Source organism: Myotis lucifugus, unplaced genomic scaffold, assembly GCF_000147115.1.
Source record: "Myotis lucifugus unplaced genomic scaffold, Myoluc2.0 scaffold_201, whole genome shotgun sequence".
NCBI classification, from domain to species: Eukaryota; Metazoa; Chordata; class Mammalia; order Chiroptera; family Vespertilionidae; genus Myotis; species Myotis lucifugus.
This window is the reverse complement of record NW_005871249.1, coordinates 1,069,978-1,087,159: the sequence shown is the minus strand read 5'-3', so window position 1 is coordinate 1,087,159 and position 17,182 is coordinate 1,069,978. Positions and strand designations below refer to the sequence as shown.

The window sequence follows — 17,182 nt, the reverse complement described above, 5'->3', positions numbered from 1 at the left end:
GGGTATTTGATTTCTAGCCAAGAATAACATGACAATCATGTTATTGTTACTGTCTTCTTTATTTTCTTGAGATCAAAGAAAGTTTATGCTCTTTCGCCTTTTCTGTCTTCTACTATCTTCTTTCAAAATATTGCTTTCAATATTATAACATAGACAGAGAAAAATCATTTGAAACAGTTTTGCTCTAACTAAAATTACAGAGAATATCTGTCAGCACAGGAAAAAATCACCTGCATTCTAGTCAATATTTACATTTGGATTTCATAGGTTTATGCAGATATATTCCACTTAAGGGCTATACAAGAAATATAAGCGAACTTGCTTTGGACTTACATTAATGAATATTTTTGTATCTCAAAAACCAGATAACTTGCAAATATATTTAAAGTGAAGATGATTTTCATGTTCTCTTTCACATGTGATTTAAACCTAGATCACTGCCATATACTGTCTTCAGCCCATGGTACAGAGACTCCCTACATTTATGAGGTTTATGAACCACCCCATGTGGTTGCTCTGGCTAAAGCGTTTAACTTTCTTCCGAATCAGTGTTTGCCATTCAGTACATTATAGTGATTAGGCTGCTGGAATAGGTAATGTGCCCTTCAATGCATACACACACTGCGCACATACATGGACGTGTATATGACTAAGTAGTTTCTATTATCATACCTATTGGACCTGGAAGGCCTGGTGGACCAGTTTCTCCAATGAAGCCTCTATCTCCTTTTTCACCTGGGGGTCCAGGTGGCCCTTTAAAAAATAAATTACAATTACTGATCATAGTTTTAAAACACAGGAAAATGAACTTATTTGTTAAGACAATTGTATAAGTAAATCCAGAGTCTGTTATTTGTTACACAATAATGAAGAATAAATAAGAATGAAGCATACCCATATTGAGTAATGCAATGCCCTATACTGGTAAAAATGAGCCAGCCCTAAATTAGACAACCTAATTATGTATAAATATTTATGTGTGCCTAGCACTCTTCCAGGTTCTCAGAAGCTGAAGGCAGAGAAGAGACAATGAGTCAATGATGGCACAAACCCACAGTAGTATTATGCCCATGCTTGGCATAATTCACTGTATTGAGTTCCATACTGTGTGGGAAATGTATAAGTAAGGACTTATAAATCATGACAGATACCCTCAAGGGAAACAAAACCACACATACTAGACAACCTAAACAATGTTGAAAGTGACAAACTCAGATATTTGGTAGGTTCAGATCAGCATGGGTAGCAATATTTGAAAAGGCTTTATTGAAGGAGTGGGATTTGCAGGATATTTTGAACACTGAATAGAATGACACGAAAGAGAATTCTGGGTAAGTGGGAGAGATGTGGGGAATGGCAGGCAGGTGAAAATGAATAAAGGAATAGTTTTTCAAGTAAAATATTAAGTATGATCCATATATACATAAGATATATATATAATTGGAGGGGCTGCAGGGAATATTAATGACTAGTTGGCCTCACAATTTCCAAGGTGTCCCTGAGTACTAAGTTGGAGCAACTCTTATACAGTCATTTGAATTTTTTGTGCCCAGTAAAACAGATATAAGATATGTGGTGATCACTTCTTTAAAATGATGGTACTGAGCATGTCTTTAGAACCTAAAGGTATCCTAACTAGTATTATCTCTTCTATACAGAGTGCACAGGGCAAAAATACCATTCCCAACCTTTAAAGCAAAACACTTAGCAATTTTTTCAGCTCCAAGAGGAAGAAACAAACCGGATGCATCATCCTATATAATAAAAGGGTAATATGCAAATTGACCCTAAAGGCAGACCAACCAGGAATGACCGGTCACTATGACATGCATTGACTACCAGGGGGCAGATGCTCAATGCAGGCATATAATTATTTTAAAGCCTCAGATGATAAAATAGCACTAACAATATCTGCTGAAATTTGTAGTTATGCTTCATGTCCTAATCATTATGATAATAAATTATTTATTTTGTTCTCAATCTTGCCTCATATTGAGATCAAATGTTAAGTAGGTTCTAACTACTTACACCTGCCCCCTTTTTTGTATTCTTCCAGTGTTCATGCTCACCGACTTAGATATATTTAATCTGGAAAAGCCTTAAAGATTGTTTAGTCAAACATACTTGTAGAGGGTCAGAGAGAGTGAGTTATTCAAGGTCTTAAAGCTAATTGGGTAAAACCAGAACTAGAACCCTTCTTTCCTGACATCCTAGGCCAGTGGTTGGCAAACTGCGGCTCGCGAGCCACATACGGCTCTTTGGCCCCTTGAGTGTGGCTCTTCCACAAAATACTGACTTCTGCACTTGGGCCACGAAGTTTCAATCACACTGTATGTGCGCGCCCGCACGTGGTATTTTGTGGAAGAGCCACACTCAAGGGGCCAAAGAGCCATATGTGGCTCGCGAGCCGCAGTTTGCCGACCACTGTCCTAGGCTACAGTATTCCAAATTTAATTGACTTCATTTTTGACATCTGTTCTTCCATTATTCCTGAGATTAATTTTTCCTCTATAGTAGCTAAAGACACATCAATCTATTTTTAAATTCCAATAATTAATTGCACACAAATATTGAAATTTAAATACCACCAATTGCTTATTCTTCTTCCCTACCATGAAATATATATATATTTGGTGCTTTTAGATGCTGGAAAAATACATTAACATTTTCCCAAGTGAGCATTATGTTATCTTTTTTCACTACTGAGACATATTTTATTTCTCTTAGCTTCCTGCCTCAGTGTTCACCTACTTTAAGTCATGTTGTCCCCCACTCTCTACCAAACTGTTTACCATTTTAATCATTTAGTCCTTTAAACTCTAATTACTATAATTGGCTGAGAAATGTATTAAAATATTTTCATTTCTTTTATTTTTATAGTTATTTAGCAATTGTTAATATAAAGAAAAGGACAGAAAGTAATGATATGATCCTACAACCCACAAATGATAAAGAACTCATTAATTTATAAAATATACACTGAGTGGCCAGATTATTATGACCACCTGATGTTTGTAGGCAAATTAGCTATAATTTCGCGCTGAAGTTGCTAGAGGGACAGACCATTATAAATAGGGAAGCAGGTTGTTTACCACGACAGTAGAAGTGATTTTTTTTCTGAAGATATGGGTAAACAATGCGATTTAACAGCCTTTGAACGTGGGATATATATAATCTGAGTGGCCAGATTATTATGACCACCCCATCAGTACTTTGTTGGGCCACCTTTTGCCTTCAATACTGCAGCGATTCTTCTTGGCATTGACTACACGAGATGTTGAAAGGTGATGCGAGGAATCTGACACCATGCCTGATGAATAGCACTGTCCAGTTCTGTGAGATTTGATGGTGTGGAACCAGCTGCCTGATGGCTCTTTTAACTTTGTCCCACAAATGCTCAATTGGATTGAGATCTGGTGATTGTAGGGGCCACCTAAGCAAGGAAAAGTCTCCCTCATGTTCTTGAAACCACTCCTGCACTATACGAGCACCGTGGCATGGTGAATTGTCTTGTTGGAAGAAGCCATCTCCATTGGGATATGCCATCAACATGATAGGATGAACTTGATCAGCAATGATACTTAGGTATGTTGTGTTATTCAGACGTTGTTCCACACGAATTAAAGGGCCCAAATCATGCCAGGAAAACATGCTCCAAACCATAACACTGCCCCCACCAGCTTGAAGGGTTGTACTCATGCATGTGGGATGCATGCTTTCATGCTGTTTCCGCCAAATTCTCACTCTGCAATCTACATGATGCAACTGGAAACGTGACTCATCGCACCACATGACTTTTTTCCAATGCTCGACTGTCCAATCCTTGTGTTCCTGTGTGAATTGGAGACGTTTTATCTTGGTAACTGCAGACATCAAAGGCGTTTGAACAGGCCTTCAGCTTCCATATCCCATACAATGCAGTGTATGGCTAATTTGCCTACAAATGTCAGGTGGTCATAATAATCTGGCCACTTACATTCAAATATATTCCATGTTCAAAGACTGTTAAATCGCGTTGTTTACCCATATCTTCAGAAAAAAATCACTTCTACTGTCGTGGTAAACAACCTGTTTCCCTATTTATAATAGTCTGGCCCTCTAGCAACGTCAGTGTGAAATTATAGCTAATTTGCCTACAAACGTCAGGTGGTCATAATAACCTGGCCACTCGGTGTATATTTCTGGGTTGTAGTTTAATAAATATCTATTTATAAATGTATTTTATGGCTAGATGCTACAAAGAATATAGAAATAGTCCTTTATTATAGGAACTTATTGTTTCCAAGAAGATCTAACATTTCACTTCAAGGTAATATGAGATACTTTTATATATGACAATCATATTAAGAATACTCCTGTGAAAATATTAAGCAAAATATAAATATCAGCAGCAGTATTACTATGGTGGAACCAGAGAAGGCTTCATGTAAGAGCTCACGTATTAGATGGACACTGAATGGTAGATATTTTCAGATACTAATAGAAGAGGAAAGATATTATTTCAAGTGAAGGAAAAGACCCGAGGCAGGATGTATGAAAGTATTGGGTATTTTATAATCACAGTAAAATCAATTGAAATATTTTGGATCAAAACGAGAAAAGGAGAGCATGAGACATTAAAAAATAGTTAAGAAACACATTACACAATACTTTAAATGCTAAAAAGAGACATATACTGTATGTCTAATGAGGAGGCAGTGAGTGGCTTTTTGTAATCTAGGTTCCCTTCAGGAACACTGCATTCTAACAAGAATGTAGAAAGGATTATAGTGTGAAGGATTGAGGCAAGAAATGATTGGGAGACTATTTCAATAGTCTGGCAGAGCAGTGATAAAAACAGTTTACACAAGAATATAAAGGGTAGAACATAAGAACCAACTGCCTTGGGAGAAAGAATAAAAAATAATTAAATGTTCTATCTTGGAAACTTGGAAGAATGCCATTGCCATTACAAAGTGTAACTTGACGAGATAGTACTAAAAATGAAAACAAATAAAAGTTCTAGTTTCACGTAGTCATTCAATACACATACAGTTGCTCACCCACTATATATCAGGTGCTCTAACAGGTGCTAGAAAAGACAGAGTGTAAGAGAGACAAGACCCAACTTCCCGGAGCTCACATTCTATTGAAAGATATATAATAAACAAATAGCAAATGAAAGTGGAAAACAATTTCACATAGCCATAGGTACTATGAGGAACTTAAAGAAAATAAAGATAGAGAGATGGAGAGAAGAATGAGAATGAGAATGAGGAAGGGAGAACTCATCTCTAAAAAGGTGATTTTGAGTGGAGCCAAGAAGGAGTGGAGAGGTAAGAGAAGGACATTTCAAGACAGAGTGAGTCTAGTGCTGATTGCAGATAGCAACAAGTGAAATTAGCACTTCCTCCTTATTAACTTACACTTTTTTTTTAAAATTCTCACATGAGAATATGTTTTTATTGGTGAGAGAGAGAGAGAGAGAAACATTGATTGATTTCCTCCCACACACACTCTGACTGGGGACCGAATCTGCCACCTAAGTATGTGCCCAGATGAGGAATCCTTTTGGTGTATGGGAGAACCCTCCAACCAACTGAGCCACAGGGTCTGGGCTTAACTCACAGCTTTTAATGGCATTTTCATTCTTCTAGATTTATAAGCTAGACAGAGGGAAAATTAGAAAATAAGGGCAGATAAGGAGATGGGTGCCAGACCAAGTAGAAGTTTAGATTTTCTTACGTGTCCAATAGGGAGATATTGGGCCATCTTAGCTTGAGAGAGGAAAGGTCTAATGATATTTTTAAACTAGAGGCCTGATGCATGAAATTCGTGTAAGAGTAAGCCTTCCTTCCCTTGGTTGCTGGCACCGGCTTCCCTCTGGCACCTGCAACCGGGGCTTCCCTCGCAGCCCCGGCTTCGTCCAGAGGACATCTGGTCTAATTAGCATATTATGCTTTTACTAGAGGCCTGATGCATGAAATTCGTGCAAGGGGCTCAGCCCTGGTAACTGCGGCGGCTGCCTCAGCCCTCACAGCCCCTGGCTTCGTCCGGAAGGTTGTCTGGAAGGACGTTTGGCTATCTGGCCTAATTAGCATATTATGCTTTTATTATTATAGATTATTATAGATATGTTTTTATTGATTTTAGAGAGAAAGGAAGGGAGAGGGATAGAGAGATAGAAACTTCAATGAGAAAAATACTGATCAGCTGCCCCCTGCAATGCCCCCTACTGGGGATCAATCCAGCAACCTGGAATGTGCCCTGACCTGGAATCGAACCATAACTTCCTGGTACATGGGCCAACTATCAACCACTGAGACACCCCAGCCAGGCTAATGATATTTTTTGATAGCACTCTTTTGCTCTAAATTATGTAGAATGAATTAAGAGTACAGTTTGGCTAAACCAGGGGTCCTCAAACTTTTTAAACAGGGGGCCAGTTCACTGTCCCTCAGACCGTTGGAGGGCCAGACTATAGTTTAAAAAAAAAACTATGGCCCTGACCGGTTTGGCTCAGTGGATAGAGCGTTGGCCTGCGGACTAAAGGGTCCCAGGTTCGATTCCAGTCAAGGGCATGTACCTTGGTTGCGGGCACATCCCCAGTAGGGGGTGTGCAAGAGGCAGCTGATCGGTGTTTCTCTCTCATCAATTATTCTAACTCTCTATCCCTCTCCCTTCCTCTCTGTAAAAAATCAATAAAATATATTTAAAAACAAACAAACAAACAAAAAACTATGAAGAAATTCCTATGCACACTGCACATATCTTATTTTGAAGTAAAAAAACAAAACGGGAACAAATACAATATTTGTATTTGCATGTGGCCCACGGGCCGTAGTTTGAGGACCCCTGGGCTAAACAATTGGGAAGCTGATGGAGTACATTGAACTGGAGTATAGTTGCTTGAATTAGAATAGTAGCAGATGAGATAGTGAAAATGAATTTTATTTGAAATATTGTGAGTTAACAGGACTCATAGATGGATTGGATGTAGGGAGTGAGAGGAAAATGTCAAAGATAGTCTCCAAGATGTTTGAGTGAGTAACAAATTGAACAATGATACAACCAACAGATAAGACCGGGAAAGCAACAGATTTGGGGGTGGATAGAGTGAGATGCTCAAGAATCAACGATTTAGATTTGGATTTGTAAAGTTTAGGATCTTTATTTGAAATCTAAAGTGTAGTTAGAGCGAAAGCTGATTAATGAAAATTTTATCATCTATTTTAATGTAATAATTAAAGAATATATACGTATTCTCTATAAGTAAGCTATACTGCACAGTAATAAAGAGAACATCCCTGCAATCCAAGAAATAGGTATCTAATCTACATTCTACCAGACTCATTCATCTACTTCCTTTTCAAAGATAGTTAAAAAGATAACATGAAGTTTGTGTGTCTCATTTCCCTGCATTTAAAAAATAAGCTTTCTTATTGCATATGTATATATCTATAAATATACATTATTTACGTTTTCTGAATTGTAAGCATTGGAAACAAAAATGTACTCTATATAGTCTTCTGGGACTTGTTCTTTATGAGAGATGAACCTAAACAAAAGAATACCAAAGGTTGAAAGTAAATATGAAAAATACTAAAAATGTAAATAATTAGAAGCTAGTGTAAAAATACTAATTTGCAAATTCACCTTGCTTTATAAACAAATGAAAAAGAAATGGACAAATTCATTTATTTTTGGAGAGTTCAAAAATTTTTCTAATTAATAATACAATAGTGTAAAACATAAGAAAGAATCTGGAAGTTTTGAAAAAGAGAATTAACAAGCTTGATTTATAGACAGATAGAGAACTTTGTGCCTTACAGAAAACTTGGAACAATGACTCATTAGAACTTAAGATTTCTTTTTTTTTTTTATCCCTTTCTATTTAAAGGATACCAGGAGACTGTTAGCTTACCATGTCCTAATATGATCTGAAGATTTCTTTCTATAGATATTTGTAGTAAATGTATGCTCAAAAACTATTTTAAGTCATAGGATTTTGAAGATCAAATCTCATGTGTATCATTACATTTTAATATATCATTTTCTGAAAGAAAAGAAGGTATTTTACCTTGAATTAAAGTGATATTTTTCAGTGTCTGAGAATGTTCCCAATCTTTCAGTCTGAGATCATTAGTGATGTTGTTCAATAGTTTCACTTCTCCTTTTATTTCCTGTTCCAAATGTGCTTGTTTTTCTTTCATAGACATAATTTCTGCTGATGCATTGTGCACACGCTCCTCTAATTTACTCATCTCCTGCGAAGCATAACCAAGCATCCACAATTTTTGTTACACCATTATTTAAAAAATATGTAAGCTTAAGAAACCCTGGAAGCCAGGTTTTAAAAAATACATATAATATTACAAGAATATTATAGAATAAGAATACAAAAATTAGAGAACTATTTTAAAAGATTAATTATTTGGTTTTGAAGCATTTCCTCTTTTGACTGAACAGCTGAATATTCACACCCTCTGCCCTGCTCCCCCCTTAGTTGAATATATCTAAGGTATTCTTCTATTTCCAAATATATAGATGTCAAAACGCTAATAAAATAATTTTAAAACACTTGTGATATGATTTTTAATTATCTGAAGTAAAACTTTTTTATACTGTACTTATAGTAAAATTTAGTATTCCAATTCTGTGAATGTGACAGATTGAATATATAATTGTTTTATATCAATAACAAAGTTTAATGCCATATTTTCCGGTGGAAATGAACATTCAGGATCACTTTTCATATTCAATACAATCTCAACTAGCATATTAACAATATCTTATTTTTAATTTTTATTGCTTCTGTATTTGAGATTTCATTATTATTTTGTTTTTAATGGCATTTATATGCCTGCATGCATATATGCATATATGGAGAGATTGTGAACAAGAGAGATAGTACTTGTTTGATCTGGGACATGCTTTAATTTTTGACTCAATAATATATTTAAATTTTTACTCAATAATATATCTACCTATTATAATACTTAGAGGCTGCCTTATATTTAATAATTTAATGGAAATATACTGCATGTATTTTTCATAGTTTATTTGATTCCTATTAGAGTTTTGAGCTGCGCATATTTTACAATTTTAAATAATGCTATAATGAACATCTTTTAAAATTTTTTATTGATTTCAGAGAGGGAGAAGGATAGAGAGAATCATTGATCAGCTGCCCCCTGCATAACCTCTATTGGGGATCAAGCCTGCAACCCGGACATGTGCCCTGACTGGGATTGGAATCATTGACTTCCTAGTTCATAGGCCAACAGGTCAACATTCAACCAGTGCACCACACTGGCTGGGCTGAACATCATTTTATATATATGTGTGTGTTTCTATAGGACAGCGTCCTGAAAGAGAATCTGATCAAAGGGTGTAAATATTAAATTTTTTTTCAATATTTTCACACTGTTCTCCAAATACTTGATATCATTTTAAAATCTTACTAATTGTACATTAGTGCCTACTTTTTGCACCTAAATTCTTGGCACTATCAATATATTTAACTTGGCAGCGTAAAAGTAGACACAATAAATTCTTGATACTTAATTTGCTTTTCAAACTATATAAGGTTAAGTGCCAAATCATAATTTTTTATATTTTCTTTATTACTTTTCCTTTCAAGTCTTTTCTTGTTTTTTTCCATTGTGCATTGGCCTTTTCTCTTTCTGATGTACCAAACCTCCTTATCTATTTTGATAACGTTTTGTTTCTCTGCTCTACTTTTATCAGAGTTGAGTAGTTTCGACATAGACCATGTAGTCTCAAAGGTAAATATTTACCTGACCCTTTAAAAAGAAACTTTTGCTTACAACTGGTCTAGAATATATCTTGCTCTTCTGTCTTTTATATTTGATGCTATTATGATAATACATGTAATACATTATTCAAATTTTCATTTTTAAGTTATAGTTAGTTTACACATAAAAGTTATGTATAATTCCTGGGAGTGACAAACTATTTTAAACTAGATTTTTAAGGTTATCCATGTAAGGGATGAGGATAAAAAAAATTGGGGGGTCTATTGTAAAATTTACAGAGTGCCCACCTCCCCAGATCTGCTAAGGTCATCTAAAACTCGGAATTGATTTCGGCAGCCGCAAGAGATACTATACCAGGTTTTATTATACTAAAATACCTTGAGAGGCTATATCCAATGGAAAAGTATTTTCCTTTTTGCTGGGAATCTGGAAAAGGAACTAGTTAAATCTATCTGAGACCTGGTAAGATTCTGAAAGGAATCTGGGTAGGTAGGATGATGTTCAATCAGGGTTTGCAATGTTTGCTCTCCTGCTCCTCCGAGGAGCTAGGAGCTAAATGAATTCAGTGTCAGCATGCGGCCTTCTAATAAGAAAGTTCTTACCTCTTGTTGCTTAATTGTATTCTCTTGGACTTTGCCATTCAGTGTTTCAATACTGAGCTGCAAAGCAAGTAATGTGGTGTTCAGACTTATTAATGACTTGGAGATTTCGTCTATTTCATTTCCATGTTCCTGGACTGAGGAAGCCACGGTTCTCAGTTGGAGAAGAACATCATCAAATCTTTGATCAGTCATTACACTGACATTTTGGAAATGCTCTGAATCTATGAGATTGGCTTGTGTATCTGAAATATACTGGATTCTTTTCTCCATGCTGCTCAGGTTTCCTGTGACAACTTCTCGAAATTTTATATCCTCTTCACGGTCATGTCCTTTTCCCATGAGACTCTGAGATGAGTCATTGGCATTAATTGAACCAACTGTGCAATTCTTCCTTTCCCATTTTAGGAGTTGAGCTGCATATTTAAGCAAAAATAAGCAGAGTCATGGCCTGCCTCCTTAGATGCATATATCATCCCAGTCTAACATTCTGAATGCTCTCCCAAATCAGGTATTTATTTTAAGTAGACAATGTATGATCCACAGTAGCATGTTGCTGAGAGGGTGACAATCTCCTATTCCCACTTTACTTTAGAATTTATTCCAGGATTAAGCCATTCTTTCTGAATTGCTGCGTATAAGAATCTCCTGGACCGTTGCATTTGGCTTTTGCAGTAAGAGAGATTCCACAGATTATAAAGTGCACTGTACCCTACTCCTTGGGTCTGTTGTTAAGATAAAATGAGATAACAGAGTATCTGAAGTTAGTATGTTGAATATATTAGTTCTCATCAAGATAAATGATGATGATAATAATAAAATACCTAGTAAAGTAGAAGTATTAGTGTTATCCACTGTATGAATAAATTGTTGGTTCATCTTCCTCATCCTATCATTAAGCTGGCAAAGAATTGTCATTTTCAGTTTATACAGGCCTAATTTATAGTTGGTGGAACAAAAAATTGGACAAATAATATTCTTACTTTAAAAGGTATTACTTTTATAAGATTGGTCTTTGTCTACTATGAAATATATATTCATAGCGAAAATTTAGAGAAGGTAAATAATAGGGAAAAACTATTTACCATTAATCTCTTCCAAGTTAAATGCTAACATTTTGGTGAACATATATCAAATCTGACTCTGTTTTCACTATCATATTATTATTACAAAAGCAAGACTATATTTTGGGGACATACAGAGCTGCTGATTTGTACTTCCAAATAGACATATATTCTCTAAACAAGCTAATTATCCTTCTGAAATGATCTAGAACAATATAATATGTTTACAGTTTCAAAAAATGAAAAGCAAAATCATTGACTTTGCAGATAAAAATAATACATATTTATATAAAATAAAGAAAACATTAAATACTATTTTACCACTAATCAGTGATGGTTAAGATTTTCTTATTTTTCCATATCTCTATATATTTTTCTTTATCATTTATACCTTTTATCTACATATACTAGTATATGTCTCTTAGTTTTATTATATAAGTTTTTCCATATCTGACCATTATTAAGCAATAAAAATAATTAACTTCCCATAGTTTAAAAATATATCTACATAATCAGCTATACCTGACCTGTCAGTTTTCTGAGTAAAGATGATATAGAAATAGTACCATCTTTATAGGTTTTTGAGAATTAAATGAAATACACATGAAAAAACATTTAGTTTCCACCCATAGCTCAGGGTACCTGTTATATAAATAAGACGTTGGTGTTTACACAGCGTCAAGCTGCCTGATTCTGGAAACTGGCTCTACTCCTCATTATTAGCTGGGTTACTCTGGGCAAGTTAGTTATCTTCTCCTTGCTTAAGTCCTCACAAAGATCTAGAAATAGTAACTATCTCAACAGTGGTACTAAGGATAAACGAGATAAGGCATATAAATCTCATAGCACACATATGGCACACATGAAAACTCTATTCAAATTTAAGTGCCTTATCCATGAAAAATGTTATGTTAGTTACAGAGAAAACAGATTTTACCACCTTTACTAGTACTTAAAGAAGCTGTTGATAATGGTTGCTATTGTAGACATTATTATAATAGGTATTAAATTATATATGTACTTAAATCCCAATTTTTAAAAACACACAGTATAACCTATTTTCCTAGTTACATTCTCTTTACATTTAGCTTAACTGAATTAAGCTAAATGTGACTACATTTTTATATGATCCACAACAGAGGCCATTTTAAGTGTGCATAATTTTATACTTCTTAATTTATCAACAAGTTGTACAAGAAAAGTATATTTCTTACTAAGATTGTATCCCATTTATTAAATTAAGTGTGGGAAACACTTTTTGGATTGACAGCCTCATTTATGAATTCATCAATTCTATGATTTATTTATTAAGCACCTACTAAGTATAAAACACTGGGAATAAGATAGACTGAAATTCAAAGTGTCCCTTATTTCCTTTTATGGTGATTATTATTATTATTATTATTATTATTTTTTAGTTAGCAGGTAAGAATTCAGGTTCTGGATTAGAACTGCTTGGGTTAACAATTCTTGCTCTTTCCTTTACAAATTGTGACCTTGGGCAAATTAAGGTGTCAATGCTTCTATTTCACTTCTATATAAATGGGATACTAATAGTCAGTGTTCAAATAATTAAATGAGCTATTTTATGTGAAGTCCTTAGAATATATCCTGGCACATAATAAGCATTTGGCAAGTTTCAGATTTTTTGTTATTGTTAATATTTTGGATTCACTATCTGTGATTTGTGCCTCTATATGCATATCATTGATTATTAGGAGCAATTAATATTGTGTAATATAAAAAATTGGAGGAAGTTCCATATTGCAATAAGTACAGTAATCTCTGTGCTTTATTTTACTAGGCATATGGATATAATTATTCAACCATATAATTTTAGTTATACTGGAAACAATTTCTATATTATATGGGTAAAGAAACTCTTGTTCACAATATAAAAGAGACACCTGATATAACAAAATGTCATATGACCAAGGGTTTTTAATTGACATCAAGTTAAACATGGATTGACAATAAAGGTTACATTTTACTAATAGATTTAAAAACAAAACAGTTCTTGTTTCCCCAAATTCTGAATGAGAACTAATTTGATCCCTACTTTTTTTAAGAATGTTTATCTCTGTATCATGAATCCAAGAGTTCCTATTTTCAGATCTTCATTTCTCTCACTGTCATTGGAGAGATGGCATTTTTTGACTTTTCTATTTACATTTAAAGGAGACACGCTTGTAGGGCTTGTGTAAAGACCTAGGGAGAGAGTTATATTTGATTCCGTGGATCACATTTACTCTTTCATGTTGGTAATACCTTTTCCTACCAAAAATCTATATTATTCTGAGCTAAAGGATATGCAGTATTTCAGTGACAATTTATATATATTAATATTGAATTATATTTGACTAGAGGCCCAGTGCATGAAATTCATGCATGGGTGTGTGTGTGTGTGTGTGTGTGTGTGTGTCCCTCACCCCAGCATGCACCCTCTCCGATCTGGGACCCCTCAAGGGATATCCGACTGTCCATTTAGGCCCACTGGGATTGGGCTTAAAACGGCAGTCGGACATCCCTCTCATAATCTGGGACTGCAGGCTCCCAACCACTTGCCTGCCTGCCTGATTGCCCCTAACCACTTCTGCTTGCCAGCCTGATCACCTCCTACCACTCCCCTGCCAGCCTGATCGACACCTAACTGCTCCCCTGCCGGCCCAAGTGCCCCTAATTGCCCTCCCCTGCAGGCCTGGTTGCCCCTAACTGCCCTCCCCTGCAGGCCTTGTTCCCCCCAACTGCCCTCCCCTGCAGGCCTGGTCACCCCTAACTGCCCTCTCTTGACAGTCTGGTCATCCCCAACTGCCCTCCCCTGCAGGCCTGGTCCCTCCCAACTGCCCTCCCCTGCTGGCCTGATTGCCCACAATTGCCCTCCCCTGACAGCCATCTTGTAGTGGCCATCTTGTGTCCACATGGGAGCAGCCATCTTTGACCACATGGGGGTGGCCATCTTGTGTGTTGGAGTGATGGTGAATTTGCATATTACTCTTTTATTAGATAGGATTGTCCAGAGACATTATGCTGTTCTACTAAGGCAGTGATCCAGTAGGTTCTTTAAGAAAAGAGAGCATATAGAATAGATTTTAAAATTAAGGAATATCTTTTCATGGATATGACACTTTAAATTTAAGCGGAGTTTTATGTACAACATTTTACTTCACCCATTGCCGGAGTCCATTCATTGTCTTCACTAGCTGAGTTTAGACAGAGACCCCCAAAAGCTAGTAACCTTTGAAGTCCTAGCAAAGGTCAGAACTGTGCACCACCCAGTTAATCTAGGAACCACCCAGTTAATTTAGGTAATAATAGTTGAAGCATCATCCCCACCTTAGTTGACTTAATTCCTTAGATACTTATGTAGATCCTTGTTGATTATTGTTGATCAAATACTCTGCCTATTCCTGGAAATCATCTACTGATGAGCTAATCAGATACCTTGTCTATTCCTGGAAATTGTCCGCTGATCTGTGTGTCATTGAAACTTCCTTACCCTAAGGGCTACTCCAGATCAATAAAAGATTGGAGCAGCCTGAGCATGGGTGGAAGTCCTTCGGGACTTGCCCGCCTGGTCCCCCAATATTGCAAAATTATCTCGTGTCATTTCTTTCTCATTTGTTGTGCAGTTCCTCTTTCAGATACCGAGTGTTACTCAACAACCCACCAAGTCATATTTGCCAAAACAAAGTGATTACTATTATTTTAGCAGGGGCATATTTGGCCTATAATTGCAATTTTTTGGTATCAATAAAGATATGTATTGCATTTTAGTTCTTTTTTTGGAATATATTCTGATCCACAACTTAAAGTTGTAAATGGATGATCAATTGTTCATTATTCAAGAGTGATATGGCACAAGAACAGACATATAGATCAATGGAATAGAATAGAGACCCCAGAAATCGGCCCGAACCAATATGCTCAATTAATATTTGACAAAGGAGGCAAGAACATACAATGGAGCCAAGATAGTCTCTTCAATAAATGGTGTTGGGAAAATTGGACAGATATATGCAAGAAAATGAAACTAGACCACCAACTTACACCATACACAAAAATAAACTCAAAATGGATAAAGGACTTAAATGTACGACAGGAAACCATAAAAATTCTAGAAGAATCCAAGGGCAACAAAATCTCAGACATATGCCGAAGCAATTTCTTCACTGATACAGCTCCTAGAGCAGTTGAAACTAAAGAGAAAATGAACAAATGGGACTACATCAAACTAAAAAGCTTCTGCACAACAAAAGAAACCATCAACAAAACAACAAGAAAACCCACTGCGTGGGAAAACATATTTGCAAACGTCATATCTGATAAGGGCCTAATCTCCAAAATTTATAGGGAACTCATACAACTTAACAAAAAGAAGATAAACAATCCAATCAAAAAATGGGCAAAGGATCTAAATAGACACCTTTCAAAAGAGGACATTCAGAAAGCCAAGAGACATATGAAAACATGCTCAAAGTCACTAATCATCCGAGAAATGCAAATCAAAACAACAATGAGGTACCATCTCACACCTGTCAGACTGGCTATCATCAACAAATCAACAAACAACAAGTGCTGGAGAGGATGTGGAGAAAAAGGAACACTTCTGCACTGCTGGTGGGAATGCAGACTGGTGCAGCCACTATGGAAGACAGTATGGAGTTTCCTCAAAAAACTGGAAATGGAACTCCCATTTGACCCTGTGATCCCACTTCTAGGAATTTATCCCAAGAAACCAGAAACACCAATCAGAAAGGATATATGCACCTATATGTTCATAGCAGCACAATTCACCATAGCTAAGATCTGGAAACAGCCTAAATGCCCATCAGTAGATGAATGGATTAGAAAACTGTGGTATATCTACATGATGGAATACTATGCTGCTGTAAGAAAGAAGGAACTCTTACCATTTGCAACGGCATGGATGGAGCTGGAGAGCCTTATGCTAAGTGAAATAAGCCAGTCAATGAAGGAAAAATACCACATGATCTCACTCATTCATGGATAATAGAGACCATTATAAACTTTTGAACAATAGTAGATACAGAGGCAGAGCTGCCTCACACAGATTGTCAAACTGCAGCGGGAAGGTCGGGGAGGGTTGGGGGGCAGGAGGGAGGGGGTTAAGAGTTCAACTGAAGGGCTTGTATGCATGCATATGAGCATAACCAATGGTCATAAGACACTGGGGGGTAGGGGAAGCCGGGGTATTGTCAAGGGCGGGGGGGAAAAAAAGGACATATATGTAATACCCTTTGTAATGCTTTAAGCAATAAAAAATAAATAAATAAAAAATTAAAAAAAAAAAGAGTGATAAACATGGCAAGATCTCCCTATTCTGATGAATTTGGGTGCTAACATGAACTTATTTGATTTGAACATTTTAAACTTCTTGTCAATCTTAATAGGTACAATTATAGTTTTAATAAACAAAACCACTTCAGATAAATCATTGTCAACCCTAAATTAAATGTGTTGACTTGATAGTATTTTCGAATAGCTCAGAGATCCTGAACTTGCTGAGAACCCTGAGCTCTTTTCAGACTTCGGTCCATGCTCTGCACTGGCTTATTAGAAAGTAGTTGCACTCTTGGGTTGGCGCTACAGACCATGTTTTGTATAAAGGCAATTGAATTAACCCAATCATAACTGGCTTATTGTTAATAATCCCAAACAATAAAATATCTTTCAGTTGTGTCTTTGAAACTACAGATAAGCACTTACATAAACAGCATACAGATAACCTGAGTTCATCAGG

General features: G+C 36.0%; 1 protein-coding gene across 1 annotated transcript in view; it reads right to left on the bottom strand.

Annotated features, from left to right (window-relative positions):
- Window positions 1-17,182, bottom strand: part of MSR1 (macrophage scavenger receptor 1) — a 48,621-nt gene that overhangs the window by 14,388 nt on the left and 17,051 nt on the right. The window contains exons 4-6 of the mRNA XM_023761196.1: window positions 10,361-10,773; window positions 8,060-8,246; window positions 673-753 (exon numbers count right to left, since the gene is read on the bottom strand). Of these exons, the coding sequence (XP_023616964.1) occupies window positions 673-753; window positions 8,060-8,246; window positions 10,361-10,773 (681 nt within the window). The remainder of the gene's footprint in view (window positions 1-672; window positions 754-8,059; window positions 8,247-10,360; window positions 10,774-17,182) is intronic.